The sequence below is a fragment of the Epinephelus lanceolatus genome, chromosome 14 (assembly GCF_041903045.1).
Source record: "Epinephelus lanceolatus isolate andai-2023 chromosome 14, ASM4190304v1, whole genome shotgun sequence".
Taxonomy (NCBI): domain Eukaryota; kingdom Metazoa; phylum Chordata; class Actinopteri; order Perciformes; family Serranidae; genus Epinephelus; species Epinephelus lanceolatus.
Window position 1 is genome coordinate 43795572 of NC_135747.1, and position 16887 is coordinate 43812458.

General features: G+C 45.1%; 1 protein-coding gene across 4 annotated transcripts in view; it reads right to left on the reverse strand.

Annotated features, from left to right (window-relative positions):
• Nucleotides 1-16887, reverse strand: part of arhgef49 (Rho guanine nucleotide exchange factor 49) — an 88192-nt gene that overhangs the window by 23690 nt on the left and 47615 nt on the right. For 2 of the 4 annotated variants that reach the window (XM_033612991.2, XM_033613001.2), the window contains 2 exons: nucleotides 8087-8234; nucleotides 28-1721 (listed from right to left, as the gene is read on the reverse strand). In XM_033612991.2, coding sequence (XP_033468882.2) covers nucleotides 28-1661 — 1634 coding nt within the window. In that variant the 5' untranslated portion in view covers nucleotides 1662-1721; nucleotides 8087-8234. Of the gene's footprint in view, nucleotides 1-27; nucleotides 1722-6346; nucleotides 6542-8086; nucleotides 8235-9881; nucleotides 9996-16887 lie in introns of those variants that run through there. The other 2 variants (XM_078174756.1, XM_078174757.1) reach the window with 2 other exon arrangements.

Below are 16887 nucleotides of genomic sequence, written 5' to 3' on the forward strand. Positions count from 1 at the left end.
CTGCCCCACCCGCCCCCCCAGACTGACCTCTTCTTGATGAGGTCCAGCGCCGAGCCGATGAGGCCGTCCTTCATCTTGTAGATCTTGGCTCCGTAGCGAGACAGGTCCGTCCCCTCCAGCAGGAGCGCCGGGCAGCAGCTGGAGGGCCGGCCCCAGTTCTCCCTGCTGGGCGGGAAGGGAACCGACCCAGCTGGTTCCAGACTGCTCCTCCTGCGCCTGCTGCTCCCATCACCATCATCATCATCATCTCCTCCAGCAGTGGGGGCTTTCTCCTGGGCTGAGCTGGCCAGAGGCTGCAGGGGTGAACGTGGGGACGGGCCTGTGCGGATGGGGGAGTATGTGCTGGTGACGGAGGTGTAGACGGGACCTGCAGTGGTGTCACAGGGAGGTCTCTCTGAGGTCCCTCTGCTCATTCCTCCCTCCTCCTCCTCTGAGTGCTCTCTGTTTCCTCCACCAGAGGACGACTGAGGAACAGTCCGATCAGTCAGAGGTATTTCACTGTTTGATGTTCCTCTTTCTTCAGACACCTCAGCGTCACGTTTTCCAGACGCCACAGAACCCGCTGTGGCCTCTCTGCTCTGTTCTCCCTCCCTCTGCCTCATCCTCTTAAACTCCTCAAACGTAGGGATATGGAGGCGTCCCACAGGAGGTCTGCGGCGCTCCGATGCTGAATCTGTCCCACTCCCATTTCCTGCGATATTGTCTGTGGTGTAGGACACCTTCACCACCTTCGGGCTGGACGGGGAGCTGTGGAGAGCCAGGTTGGGGCTGCTGTTCTGCCGGCGGAGCTGTAAGCGCCTCAGCACCTCCTGCTTGATCTCCTCTGGGCTGGTGATGCGCATCGTGCACGGCGGCCTGGTCCCAGCAACTGTTGAATTCAGGTGATGCACACCCTCCCGTTTAATGGGTGCAGCTCCTGGGGTCACCTGAGGCCGCAAAGGGAGGGGCTTCAGAGGCTCAACTGATGACCTCGCACTCTGGAGGCGGAGTTTGTCCCTGAGGCCCTTCCTCGCGTCCCATTCGTCGACACCACCTGGAAGAAGCAGCTGAGGGAAGAGTGGGAGGTCCTTCCTGGGCAGCCCGTGACGCGGGTAAAACGCCAGGCTCTCTTGGTTGGGTACGAGTCCATGGGCCCCCAACACAGATCCATCTGGGGGCCCGTCATACCAGTGACTGGTGGAGGTGTAGCGTAAAATAAACTCACTGTCCATGGTCCTGTAGGGGGCAGCACTGAACGCACACAGGCCAGAGTCTGCCACAGTGTTCCAGGTCAGGTTCTCCATGCTCCTGTAAGGCCTGCTCACGTTGTTTCCTGTGTGGCTGCAGGAGCCCGGGGCCACCCCCTGACTCGGCCCCGCCCCCAGAGGGCCCTGCCTGCTGGAGCAGTACCTCAGCCCCAGGTTAGTGAGCAGGGTGCTGCTGTTACACCGGGCCATGAGCGGGAAGGGCGGCCCCTGGAGGCCCAGGTAGTGAGGGACGCCGGGTCTGTGTCGGGGGAACGTGGATAGGGGGTCAGGGGACAGGGGGAGGTCGGCGATGCAGGGCTCCATGTCGATGATGAGGTCGAGGGGGGAGGCGCAGCCAGCAGGAGAGCCGGCGGAGGCTGCGGCGGAGGAGGTGGAGGGGTAGTCACATGGTGGAGGAGGCTTTACGTCTGGCATGGCTGCGGACTGAGCGAGCCGCCCTCGGACACACTGTCAGCAGGTACGAAGATCTGCAGCCTGCAGGGACGAAGACAGAAGGTGGGATGATAAAATCAGAGATACAAAGACGACACAGACGTTCATGTAGACGAAAACTGAAACTCTGTTCACCCTGTGTCTGTGGGCCTGTCGTGTTCTGTCAGTGTCTGTATTAACTGTATACGTACAGAGAAAAGCTGAAACTCTGTCTTTAAGGCCTCGCCATCACTTTACATCCTCACTACCCATGTTTTATGTGTTTTCCCCCGGTGTCCATGGAGCCAGTGTTTCACATGAATCTCTGTATTGTATGAAAATAAACAGCAGGCTGTTAAAACCTGCTTTAGTTGAGCTGTAAAATCTGTGAACATCAAGTCTGCATCAATGTGTGTCCCAGACACCTTAGCAGGTGGTCTGACTGATCGAATCACAATGTGTCTTGGTGGTCGTTTACACTTGTATTTAGCGCTGTCCACCTGTGATGGGATCACCCAGGACACATGTCTTAACAGGGCCTGAGGTGATCAGGTTGTTCATCGTGGTCTGGCCCAAATTTGTGACCAAAATTTGAGAGAAATACGTCTTTCGTGTGCGTAAAAAAAAGCTCATCAATGTGTATGAATGTTTCAGCACCTTGTTGTATCGATGACACCAAGAATTAAAAAGAGGTCAGACCCGGTACTAGCAAGGTGTACCTAATAAAGTGACCGGTGAGTGCAATTTATCTGATTCTGAATCTGAGACACTGAAGCTGATCCAAAGTTTAAATAAAAAAAGCTCTGCTATGGAGAGCTGGGAAATGATCCAAATTACTTTGGATGGAATGATTTAGTGACGATCTGATCGTATCGTGTTACAGCTTTAAAACTCCAATCCTCTAAATTAATGCCTCCCAGATAACTGTAATTAAAACCTGACAAAATGACTCCACACCAAATAAAACTGGCTCAAACTTCACTGCATTAAATGTGATTATTTTATATGTATTCAGTGTGTATTCACTGAAATGTGAAACTCCACCTTCTCTCATCAGACTGTCTGTTAAACTGATATTACAGCTCAGCTATTTCAGCTTCTGTCACTGAATCCACAGCTGAGACTTTGTGCAGCGGCCTCGGCCATGTGACAGAGATTTGTCAGAGGTCTTCAGCCACGGGGACTCCACGCACATATCAGAATATTGGATAACCACGGCTCTGGACACAGAGACAGCGTCTCTGAAGCGCGGTTCCTTCACCAGAATAATCACATTCATTTGGTATAAATGGCTCCCTGTCTGCCCCCTCGGGCTCCTCTTTTTTCTTTCTCTGCAGCAAGAATAATAATAGAGGGATTATTGCCCTGCTTGTCAGGCTATTAAAACATGAGATTGAGAGACAGATACAGAGAGACAGACAGCGCAGGAAGGAGGGGAAAAAGGGACAAAGATGAGAGAGGAAATGAGTGTGACGCTGAGAGAAAGCAGTAAGCTGAAGGGACGGTAATGAAGATAACTGCTCGGCTGTCCGCTGGCGGCCAGCTCTGCTCTTTCCTTCTGACTAATCAGACAGCAGTTGTAGATTAGCCAGGAGACGGTACTGGGTGCACTGCAGCTCTTCCTCTCTGTCTGTAATAAGTACAAAAAGTGTGTCGGCCGCCCAACCCAAACGCCCATCATCCGTATCTCATATTCTGTCTACATGACAGTCTGCAGCGCGGCGTTACGCCTGTGATTATGACTGCGATTATGAAACAGGGACTCAGAGGGCTCATCCCCGATGCATTAGGTGAATAATAAAACCCAAATCATCTTTAGATTCAAACGCTCTCTGATGCCAAACCACGAACAGGCCGCCGCGCTCCTCTGCAGCTCTGCAGTAATACAAACATCTCCATTCCTCACATGTTCCTGATCAGAGTTCATCACTAACCTGCAACGTTACAAGAGCAGGCGCGTCCCCGCAAATCTCATTTGTTTATTAAATGGATGAAGCCTCAAAACAGAAACCACGGACGTTCATGTGTTGATCTAACGTGAAACACTGAGGACTGAAAAATCGCATGAAAAGAAAAGTCTCATTCATCATTCATTAGCACAGTGCAGCGAGAGAGGATTCACACACAGAACAAAGGAAACCTGGATTATTGGATGCTTCTCTTCACATACTGGGGCTGTGAAAACCGTTTGAGTCCTGTCAGTGTAAATGAAGCATGCGCCCTTTAAATGTGGGTCAGGCTACAGGTGCACCTGGCCAGTCATCAGAGCCTGATTGAACACATGTGAAGCCAACTGCCAGCAGCTCAGGTCATTACAAAGGCAAATCCAAAATGCAATGATTGCCATCTGTAAAGTGTCCTGCAACAGCTGCTTCAGGATCAGCACGGCTGATAGAACTTCTCCAAACCACCACCTTGGACATGACGATCTCTTATCATGGTGGTTTAAATGTGGACCACAGTTCACTCCAGTGTGAGCACAGATATTCACCCATCAGCCACCAGATTCAAACCACCGACAGGTGAAGTGAATAACATGTATGATCTCGTTAACGTGCAGTGTTCTGCTGGGAAACCAACAGTCACTGGTGCAGATCCAGTAACCCCCATCGTGACAACAGCACACTGATGCCATGTTTTTTAATGATCGCAACACAAAATAAAGACCAGCTCTGCTCTACAGGAACCAGTGAAGGGAAACAGGGAAGCTCGGAGCTCATCACCCATCCGGCAGCTAACGTCCGGGTGCTGGCGGCAGCATGAAGCCAAACACCGTTCATCTGCACACACTGTGATGACAGACAGCTTGTTGAATATCGGCGAAGTTTCCCCGGGCCCGTTGTCTTGTGTCTCGATCACCAGTGACGTGGTGGTTCACTTACACACTGTGATCTGTGTCGTTAGGTTTAACTTCTATCTTTATCTTTTAGCCAGACTCTGACATCCTGAATATATCCTTAAAACAGACCACCATAGAGGACTAAAACAGGACATCTGTTTGAGGTGCAGCTCAGCTCTTGTGAATCACTTCATTACCATGAACGCACTCAGTCATTCATTCTGACTCAGTCGCACATATGTGGCCCCGACAGATCCATTAATGCTTTGTTGGTTTTATCCTTTAACTGTCTCATATCCTTCATACTGCATGACACAGTTTGTGTAGCTATCATTTCATAATTGTGCTAGTATTCCTGTTCCTTTGATCGCTCCAACGTAACCTGGATAACTGGGAATTTAAAAGCTGATACAGCCAATGAGCGCAGAGCTCTGAGGATGTGGCATTTATAAATATATATTATGAATGGTTGTCTGTATCTGTGATAGTCTGGTGACCTGTCCAGGGTGAACCCCGCCTCTCGCCGAAAGTCAGCAGGGATAGGCTCCACCCCCCACGACCCCCAACAAGTGGTTGCGGAAAATGAATGAATGAATGATACATATGAAACGTACAAATGTAATACATCTGTGGTTTTCAGAAACGTACAATTCCACATGTTATTCTGGCGACTGGACATTATTACCTCTGCGCTGATGATGACCTCTGCGACCCAACAAGGTCAAAGCTGACTGGTGTGTAACGACACTTGTGTCCGACTAAGTTGTGTCTTTTAAAAAGCTTTTCCGTTGCTCTGTGCAGGATGAGTGATCACAGAAATAAAAACATTGCTCAGTTTTTTAACGTGACACAGTCTGAGCACTTGGCCTCGACATTTTTGTACATTTCCTGTCGTCCTGTTTGGCAGACACAATAGTCTGTGCGTGCGTGTGTGTGTGTGTGTGTCTGTGTGTCTGTGTGTGGCTCTGATTGGAGAGAAAACGCTGATATGTGGAATGTGGGTTTCATTAGCATGAGCGTGTGTGTGAGTAGCAGCAGCATGCTGCTCAGCACGCCTGAGCCTCTCTCTGGTTGAATTACTGCCAGTATAAAGGCTCTCTGGAGGTCCGCTCTCTCTCTGCTCCCTCTGTCACTGGAGCTAACTGAAGAATAACTCATCCCTACCAGCAGGACAGTAAATCAGCCACCATGTCCCAGCATGCACAGGGGCTGCTTTCTGTAGATATGATGGCGGAGTGCGTGACGAGGACAGCATCAAAATGAGGACATAAATCATTAATGTGATCAGATTCACTGTCAGAGAGACTCCATTATTAACAACACTCACAAATCTCCATCCTAACAAGTCAGTGTGGTTATTACTGAGCCCTTAAATCTGAAATAATGTGGCCAAAAGTAAGTGGACGCCTTTATGATGAACTGGAGCAGTGACTGTGAGCCTTATCGGCCAGCATCAGTGTCCCACCTCACTACTGCTGATGTGACTGAATGGGAGCAGATCCCTGCAGCCAGGTTTACACATCTGGTGGAACTACAAGAACAGAGGCTGTTACTGCAGCACATTAATGACCTAGGTTTTAGAGAGCGCTGTTCAACAATCAGGTTTCAGGTTTCTACTTTGGATCTGTACTGCCTTTGCTAAGAATTTAAAAACAATTCTAACAGTGGCCTCAGATTATTTCTCGTACAAATCAACGTGAAGACACTTCTAGAATAATGTTTCATTTTAATCTGCACATGAAACAACTGGAAATTTGTCACAGTAAAGGATGAAGTCTGAATCGACTGTGTCCCTGTGCAGTTAGTGATTGCATATATATATATTTTTTTCCTTTAAGGTGTCACAAACCTTAAAAGGTCGGAGGTCAGTAGCATAGAAGGATTTTTCCCCACGTAACAGCTCTGATACCACTCTCCCACCGCTGTGGGTCTTGAACCAGTTCTGTTGAAGATTCTTGGACTCCGGGTGAGATCCAGCGAACCAGCCTGTGTTTCTTCCAGTTGTGAGCAGAACCACTGCGCTCATTCAAGATGCTCCTGCGCCTGCACAGAATCAGTTACTGGTGATCACTGCAGAGTGCATGCAGTTAGGTTTTGTCTTGATGCCTACTTGCTCTGAAGTCACACACACACACACACATGGGCAACGATAACCTCACAAGATCGAGGCGGACGCAGTTTTTAGACCCAGGGCATGATGGGAAACACCTGGCTGTCACCTGGTCAAAGAGCTGATTGGCTCTGACCAAAGTTTCAACCACAAACATCACATTTTGTAGAAAATCCTAACTTTCTGTGTTACTGTAATATTCGACAACAGATTGTCGGCTGTTTGTGCAACAAAGGTTTAACCCCGTGTTGTTAAGAATCAGATGTGGTCGCCTACAGATGGATCTGACAAGACGGAAATATGTCTTTGACTTCCTGGTTATATTTTATGGCTGCTCAAAACTGTTCGACGTGAATGCAGCGTTCTGTCACTGCCTCTGACTGCTGCCACCACTCAACATTCATTCAATCATCACAAATGAAGCTATTGTAAAAACCGATGTGTCATCAACGAAGAGTTTTGCACAGCGCACAGTAGAAGCAAGATGGTGGATCATGAGCATTAGATTAGATTTTTTTTTTAAAACAAGCAGGGTCATAAGGACAGAGGGATGTTGTATGCTGTAAAGCCCTGTGAGGCAAATTGTGATTTATGATATTGGGCTTTATACATAAAATTGATTGATTGAAGCATCGACCAACTTTCAATGATAAGAGACAGTTTCTCATTTGTCTTCTCCATCCTCCCTGTCCAACCTGTAGAATATGACGCACACACTGAAGCTGTTGCGATTCGACTTCAGGTCAAAGACAACCTGCTATTTCTTTGTTCCAGCTGAGAAGTTTTCTGGTTTTAAACCAGTTTATTTTTGGCTGAAACGCTTCGAACGGTTAGAAATTACACAAACCAGAAGAAAACCACAGGGAGCTGAGTTGGGAACCGGAGAGTCACCAGGTCAAGTCACCGTCTGGACCAAATATACTGAACCCCCAACTGCTCGTAGCGCCTGTTCAAGTCTGATATCCCTCTATTAATGCATGTACAGGTCCTGTTTGTGTGTGTGTGTGTGTGTGTGTGTGTGTGTGTGTGTGTGTGTGTGTGTGTGTGTGTGTGCATGACAACAGAGTGAAAAATGTAATTTCCCCTCAGGGATTAATAAAGTGTATAAAAAAAATGGCACTGAAGTGTCTTTCTTCTTATAAAGCAACCTGTTTTTAATATTTCATTGAAACAAATCATCACTGAGGTCTCGTTCACTCAGATGTGACTGAGACTGAGCAGTAATAAAAGCAGCCTTCAAACATGTTTTAAAAATGTCTGTGTTAGAGTTTCTATGCAGCAGATCATCAACCCACTCGTCTCTACTGTGTAATTCTGTCTGTGATGTCATGAGTCACTGTGTGTCTCTCTGTGGCTGGGCAGAGGTTATCTAACAGCGAGCATCGTGTTGCAGAGATCAGGTTTGGAGGCGACTCCTCCTGTTGCAGCCAGCAGTTCCTGCAGCTGCTGGCAGCGCGCTGTCTCATCTTCTAAACTTACCCCATTTTAATCAAGCCTCTACGCTGCTGCTCTCCTCCTGCAGGTCATTGGATCAGATCCCAAAGTGCCCGACCTCCTCCTCTCTGCCTCCTCTCAGTGCAGCGATGTGTCTGGAGTTTCCTCACAGCCAGACAGACGTGGCCCGGAGCTACGAGGAAAGAGAGGAAGAAAGCGTATCAATCAATGAGCTGCTTTTTCTGGACATAACAACAAACTTAGGTGAACGCTCTGCCAAGAGGAGCTGCTGCTGCTCCTCACTCTGACACAGACACAGAGACCTGAGGCTTGAATAGCAGATGGATCCTGATACTGTAAAACAAACCGTGTCCTCCTTTCACAGATTCAATTAGATGTTGAGTCAATTACATAATTAGAGGAGAGAGTCGCAGGTTACACACAGCACGCCAGCAGCTTCCATACAATATGTTTGTGTGTGTGTGTGTGTGTGTGTGTGTGTGTGTGTGTGTGTGTGTGTGTGTGTGTGCATTCAATCAGTCGGAGGTGTCTTTAAAACAGCCTGCAGGTAATTATTCAGTTCTACGTTTCCTCTTCACAACAGATTTGCATAAAACGTATTTAATATAAAGATAATTACTGCAATTAAAATAAACAAAATAAAAAATAAATTGAAAAAATTAAACACTTGTTGTTGTTTTTTTAATAAATATAAAATAACAAATTAAAAATTAAATCAAATAAATCAAAATTAATGAAAAAGCTGTCCCACACAAAAAAACACAATTAAGCTCAATCATTTAAACTAAAAATAAAATAACTGAAAACTGTCTTTAATAAAATGTAATAAAAACAAAAAAATGAATTAAATCAGACTTTTGTAATTGTCAGATATATATGATAGAATAAATAAGATAAATATAAATAAAATTTAACTAAATTAAATCAATTAAAATTAGAATAATTAAAAAGTGATCCCTCTACAATCAAAAAAGTAACTTAACATGAATTAAAAACAAAATTTAACAAATGTCCCTGTCAAATAAAAAAATAGGAAAAAAGAAATAAATCTGGTGCGACATGTGTTTTGCGTCTGTCAAATAAACGATAAAATAGAATAAAAAAAATAAAATAAATTAGACGTTTATCCTTGTCGAATTAATAATGAATTAAATTAAATAACATAAAATAACATTAAAGTTTTACATGTGCCTGTCAAATAAACAATAAAATTGATTAGAATAAAATTACAATTAAAAAAATTATAAAAAATAATTAAAAATAATTAATTAATTACTTAAATTAGGCTTCTGTGATTGTCAAATATATAATGAAATAAATCACACAAAAACAAACTAAAATAAATAGAAATTAGAATTATTAAAAAGTCGTCTGAGGCAAAACAAAAACATACAAATGAAGTAACGACATAAATTAAATGTCAACTAAATGATAAAATAGAATTAAAAAATATAAATTAAATAATATAAATAAAATAAATTAGACATTTGTCTGTGTCAAATAAATAATAAAAACACATAAATTAAGCTGAAACATTTAAATTAAAAATAACTAAAAACTTAATAAAATAAAATACAGGTAATTAAAATACCATTACCAAACGATACACACACTGATGGACTGACAGCAACACATTCAAACCCAACCGGCCATCCTAACACACAACAGCACACATGAGTGTAATGTGGGCCAGCAGGAGTAAAACAAAAGACACTGAGCTCCAATTAAAGATAAACTCCGGCTGGGAAACGCAGCTCTGCAGGAACGATGAATAATCAGTTCACTTAAAAAAAACAAAACAAAACAAAACAATCCCCACCTCGTCTTTAAACACAGCTGCTCCACCACAACCAGAGACCAGAGACCAGCCTCCAGCACGTCAACACCGTCAGCCACACGATGAGAAAACCAAATGTTGTCATTCAGAGCTCAGGTCACATGGTCTGTGACGTTAACACCCCCCTCTCCTCCCCTCCTCCCCCCCGGGGGACGAAGAGTGCTGTGGCTGCATCATCCAAAGCTTTGACAAGTGGCTGACACTTAGAAATAACCAACCCCCCCCCACCCACCCACCCTCCACCTGCTCCTCCATCCCAGGAGTCCTGGATGACTGACAGGGTTTCCAATGGATCCTCCTCTCTTCCCGTACAGGCTCCTCCTGCAGACACCTGCAGTCCAACTCTCACATGTTGTTCGTCACCAGATCATCTGATTTAAAACAGATTTTAAATCCTGTGAATGATCTGCAGCTCCGCTCGGCACACTGGGAGACTTCTCCCCTCTCACAGAGTCACCCCGCTCTGACAATCCCACTGAAACTGATAGGCTTTCCACAGAGAGGATGAGGGATTGGTTATCGGCGCCGACTGAAGTGACCCATTTATTTATTTCATTTTTCTGCTCTTTTTATCCGCCGAGCGTTTAAATCACTGAGCCAATTCCCTGCCGTCCCAGCTTCACTCAGCCTCTGAAGTGTTTGTGAGCAGAGCATGCACACTGTCTTATTACTGATCCGTGTGTGTGTGTGTGTGCTGCCTTTTAGATCCTATGCAGCAGTAGAGGAGGTGATAATAGTGTGCTCCATGCTTTTTGACACCTCCAGTGTTCCCTGCAGACATAAAGCCTCACGCCTCCGTCTGTCTGGTCCAGCTGTGGTGTGTGTGTGTGTGTGTGTGTGTGTTTAATAGACTGTCTCTCAGCCTCACACGCCTCAGTCTCGTATCTCCTGAAAATGTCATCACTTCATCTTCATAAATGTAAATTATTTCAGTGGTTCCATGAAAACAGAAGTAAACATATTCAGCTGTCTGCATCCACAAACGTCCTGATCCACCGGGGGGGGGGGGGGGGCAGACAGTGACTTAAAGCAGGCGGATCCAGCTGTGAGAAACCTCGCACAATAAGATAAACACAGGTTTTACATTTACACTTCTCTGAATCCTCTATATCAAATATATCACCCATACTGGAATCAGACTCAGAGTGACTTCACTGATCCCCAGGAGGGAACTGGGATATGTTACAGTGACTCTTCTATAGAAGCACAGAGAATTATGAAGTATGTGAATGTGCATGACAAAATACAAACAAAAATAAAATACATATTTTTAAATAAAATGTTTTGTTTTGAGGTCACACTGACCTTTGACCTGTGTAGGGTTGCAACAGTATGAGATTTTCACAGTACGATAACCGCTTGTGTAAAAAGTCTCCTCTTAGAAAATGCGTTTGTTTTTCAATATCATAGATGAGCAAATGTACACGATATAATAACCGTCAACTTTTATATCACGGTGCTGCAACCCCAGACCTATGACCACCAAAATCTGATCGAGTCATTACCTATGACCACCAAAATCTGATCGAGTCATTGTTGAGTCCAAGTGGACATTTGTGCCAAATTTGAAGATATTTTCTTGCAGCATTCTTGAGATATCGTGTTCACAAGCATGGGACAGACAGACGTACAGACAACCTGTAAACATAAAGCCTCCAGCCGAGGCTATCTGCGGTGCGGAGGCATAAAATAACCTCCCTGATCTTGACTTCTCTTGTGATTCCATCGCTGTTTTGCAGCTGACGATCACACATCAGATGTCAGAGCCCAGACAAACACAAACAATGATAAATATGCACAAATGAATGAATAAAATCAAAAAATGTTTTACTGAGGCACAGCAGCCCCGTCGCCAGCAGAAAATGAATTTGTTAAATTTGCACATTTCATATGAATCATATCAACAGTGACATAGTTTATGAGATGACGTTGACACCAGGAGGGGACGATGGTCCGTGTGACAGCTGATGATTGGGTTGGACACTGAAGACATAAATACAGAATATTACCAACGTAAAAATATGCCCAAAAATAATATTTCAAACTGCAGTTCAGCAACACATTATAAACCCTGAACAATAAAACCTAGTCCAATGCAACATCACAAACTACAGTCTTCAGAATCAACACGTCTCTGACACAGAGCCAAAGCACAGTACAAGGGCTTCAGATTCAGACTCCTGCTGAGACACTGCACGTCTGTGGGAGGTGAACACATTCATGCCATGTTGCTTTTAAGGGGGTTTAAATATAGTTAACTCAAAGCTCTGTGCCACCTGAAGGAGTCCTGACTAATGCTGAGTCCTTGTACTGTGCTGAACTTGAATTTCACAGGGGCGGGCAGTGGGTGGAAAGAAAAATCTGTTTTATATTTTTCAGAATAAAACGCAGTAAAAGATGTGCAGTATATGTGTAATGCTTTGACAGTTCCTTTTATTTTGAAAGTCAGTGACACAAGTGTAACCTTTGACCCCGTGGTCCCCTGGCCAAAATGAAGTCTAAATTTGTAGCTTTATTTAGCCCCCTTAGCGACAAGCAATGCCAACATGGTTCGTACCAGTGGATGCCTTAGGTTGTCTTATTCCCCCAGACACCACTACCTTTGTGCTAGTTTAAAAATGAGTGCCCCACAGCCTTTTAAAGACATTAATGTCGGCCTCCAGTTATTTTGAGGAGCGGCACAGGTGGGACCAGCCCCCCCCCCCCCCACCACCACCACCACCACCACTGTACTCCTGAGTGCCTGCGTGTGAAAGCATGAGCCTTGGCAGCTTTTGGAAAACATTGAAAAAGCCTGCTCAGTCATGGCTGAATGTTGTGAGGCAGTAAAGTCAAAGTGACCTCTAAATGTTTGAGGCTGTTCTCCTTCAGCAGGTACTCCACTGAGTCAGAAACATCTTCTCCATCTAAGAGTGGGTAAATTTATCAATATAAAAATACTGATAAGTGCAGCTTTATCTGTATTTTATTACCAAAGGAAATCCTCGTGGTTATAGTACAGTGTGTGGGTGTAAACGTGCCTGAGTGCACAGACACGCTGTTTCCCACTCAGCATGTGGCAGAAGATGGCAGGCTGCTGTCCGCACACTGTGTGCCGGCGTGCAGTCTGGACTCAGACACGACTGGAACACAGACGGCTGCTGTGATATTTCACTTTGAACAAGAGTGAGCCTGAAGCAGCGGCCACGGGGCCGACGTTGAAATACAGCCGATTCGTTTCTCTTTTATGAGCCCCTGAAGCCACAAGAACAGCAGCCTGCAACAACAGGGACCGACACCGAGGCCGAGGGAGCGGAGCGTGTAAATGTCAGGCAGGCAGGTGAGGGCAGACGGCTCCACAGGTGAGGTCAACATCAAATACAAAACGTTTACTATCACTGTCTGAATTTAATTCCATCTGCATGACATTCAGCTCAGACTGTGACAGACTTCATACCTCACTTCACTCCTGGTTTAATGGATACAAACCAAAATCTATTTTGGAGTATCCAGCGTTCATCCCTGGTAAGCCACAGAGCTGGTTGTAAAAAGTTTGTTGGCAAGACTTCACCACAGAAACTTCCTCATAATCCACTTTTTCGCTGTCTAACTGTGCGCTCAGCATTTTGATACTTTTGGCAAAATATGGCCAAACACACTGACGCCAGCACAACTTCAGAGCTTGGAGACGGCGACATGCTGATACAGAGGGAGTGTGTTTGGAAATGTTTTGGAAAATCAGTGACAGTTTGCAGCATCCTGAGAGAGCTTATGGAGAGAGAAGACGTGGATCATGGAGCTGAGTTAGTCAAGTAGGTGAGTGTGGTTTTAAAGCTCTTTTAAAAACTGTAGTTACAAAGAAGTTCAGAGAGAAAAAGGACAAAACTACAAACTTTTTACTTGTACACTTAGAGTTGGTGAGTGTTTATGCCCTTACACATTACTGGCCTTTTAAACAGTGTGTGTGATCTGTGACTGTCTTCAGACGGACAACAACCAGCCGGCGCAAACCCCACCTCCGTCAGACCAGACAGCCCCGACTCCCTGCGAGATCAGCAAACTTTCTGTTGCTGCCCTTACACAGGTTAGACTGGTACCAGTCCTCTGTGACACCCAGCACTGATGGGTGTGAGCTGGCCAAATTACAGCTGCTACAGCTGCTGACCGACAGTCAGACTTCTGAATTGCTGCTTGCTCTCCTCCTGAGGAAGAAGGCAACAGCAGCAGGGAGCGAGGCGAAACACCGTCGGGTGGCTAGCAGCTAATTCTCGTCTCATTTGTGGTCTGATAAACTGAGAGAACGGGGCAGCGAGGGGCTGAGTGAATGCTCTGCAGGCAGCTCTACAATGAAATAAGGAAATAAAAACTGATGTATGGGAAACACTGTTAATGTATGAAGCGCATGCATGCACCTGAGGTTGTCTGGTGGGAGGGGCTTAGAGCAGAGAGGGAGGAGCTGCAGGAGGAGGGCGTGTTTTCAAATTTCCAGATTCCTGCCTGGCCCTTAAGTGTATCAAAGTCTTTTAGAGGGTGTTCGGGAGTATATAAGTCATATGCATGCTGCAGTTTTCCATAAGTAACTTGCTCCAATGGCTCACCTGTCGTCCCGCCTCTCAGTGCGTAAGTCATCTATTAATCCTGCAGTTTACATCCCTGTGAAAGTCTATCACATAAAGCTCCAATCCTCCCAGCGTGATCTGGGCTCAGCGTCACTGTCGGGATCTATTGATTGAGATGCTTATCTGCAGTGTCTCACATAAAGAGACCTCGCCGCCATTATCATTATAGATTTGTGCATATAGGCAGGATTTGTGACGAGGAGGAAAGTAACTTTATAGTTGCTTTGCAACTGACAATTCAGGCACAGATGTGTTCAAAATAACGAATTTAAGGCTTAAACGTGCAGGCGAGTATTTACATGTGACATACACACAAATAATTTATGTTGTTTTAAACTAAAATTGTGATTAGTTTTGTTACAATAACTGTTTAAGTCCATTAGCATGCAATAATACCACGAGTATTAGCTTCATTTTCTTGTATGTCAAACACTTCTTTATGACTCTGGTGACACAACAAAATGAGCACTTTTAAGAAATCACTTTGAGCTGTGGGAACTCTGTAATGTGAGAATCTGTCAGCATGTTTTATATTTGCAGGCTGAACAATTAACTGATGAATTACAAACATTTAATAATGAAAAAAACCTTCCAGATTTTTATGTAACCAAGGGCAATCAAACTGAACCACTCTGCATCTTAGAGACACACACACAACACACACACACACACACAGGGCCCAGCAGGTAATAAGAGACTAGTATCCTAATGAAGTGAAGTGGCTCTCCATCTCCTGTCAGGAGGAGGGCGGACGGAGGAGAGGTTAGAGCTCTTGAGGATTAGCGGAGGCTCAACATTAAACGCTACTTGACGGATTAGTTTACTAACCGGATGCAAATGAAGGCGTGAGGACAGAATCAGGGAAGCAGGGAGAGAGGGATGAGCACTGAAGGAGCATCTGGATGTGGCAGCTGAAGGATGTGAAGCGTCCATGTGTGCTGGAGAAGCATCACGGGGGCTGTAAGAGTTTTAGATATCAGGAGCTTCATCAAGGTAACTGATGGTTTAGTGGAGGGAGACGTAATGAGTCATTGTCCTTGTATGAGACATTATGCATATGGACGACTGTTGTGAGTGTGAATAAAACTAAATATAAAACAGCTGTACAAAGCCTTGTGTGGCTCCAGACGGAGCTGCGTGAAGCCTCAAATGATGTCACTCCTGTTTGAACAGGCCCCCAAGAAGTGAGCTGAGCTTTGAGAAATTTTCATAGCCTCATAGCCTCCGTGAAATGACTCCTTTCACCATCAGAATTTAATCTATTTGGACCGATAACATTTGGAAAGCCTAGAAGAGCTGCGAAATTAAATCACTGTATCCCTATTCAAGTTAGCAGAGCGCTAAATCGGAAGTAGCCGACACAGCCAGTGGAAGTCTCTAGTGCTCCTAACTATGGGCCCAGTGATGCAGAAGCAGCGATCATCCGGGTCTTTTTTAACGCAGAAACAAAGCTACAAAGCTGTATCCGTTTCTCTTTATACATCCATGGATTTGAAGCTTTGAGTTTGGCGTTTCTGCTGTCGCCATCTTGGATTTTTGGAGCCACATGTGACCACATTTGGACAAAAATGTTGGTGCTAACCCAAATGCATGAGTCAGCAACCTTTCTTGTCAAAAGAGGCGTTTTTAGCCAGAAAGGATAAAAAAAATATATCTGGAACTGTAAAACATATCTGAGCCTGATAGTGAAGGAAACAACAGCTTAGTCTAAACTAGTCTGAGTGGGCGGAAGTTCGCTGCATAGATCAGCCTCTCATTGGGCGGAACGAGCCACCCGCTGAAGTCCCGCCCTACCACCTCCGGTTGTCATAGTCGACAAACGTTCTTTACTAACTTTTGTGGTGTTTGATCTTGCGGGGATGTAGCCATTTTCCTGCCATGGTTCGCGTCCTGTAGGCGATATTTTTGTGGGCGTGTTACACCAAAACCTGTTTCCCCCGGCAATATTTTTGCAAGCGCACCGTTGCTGTGGCACCGCCCAGAACGATTGTGATTGGTTGAAAGAAATACAAGCAGCCGGGGCGTTTTTTTCTCCAATCTTAAAGTGAGAGTCGGTCCAGCCAGACTTTTCTTTTCTTGAGAAAGGTCTGGTGAGCGAGACTAAGTCTAAACTAACCTATCAACATTACTGACAGGTCTAAATGAACATTTGTTTCATATGTTGTTCCCACAGAGTGGCTCTACACTGAGCTGCTGATGATTATTTGGTACTTTAACTTTGCAGCGTTGCGATAAAGTAAACAAATCTGTCCACACACCTTTAACTTCTCTAGTTTCCTCAAAGACTCTTTGTTTTTTTGATTAGGTATCCATCACTAGCCTTTTAAGGGAAACTCAAGGTGACACAACGCTGCTGAGGTTCATCAAAATTTAGAGGAAAAGGCGCCAGA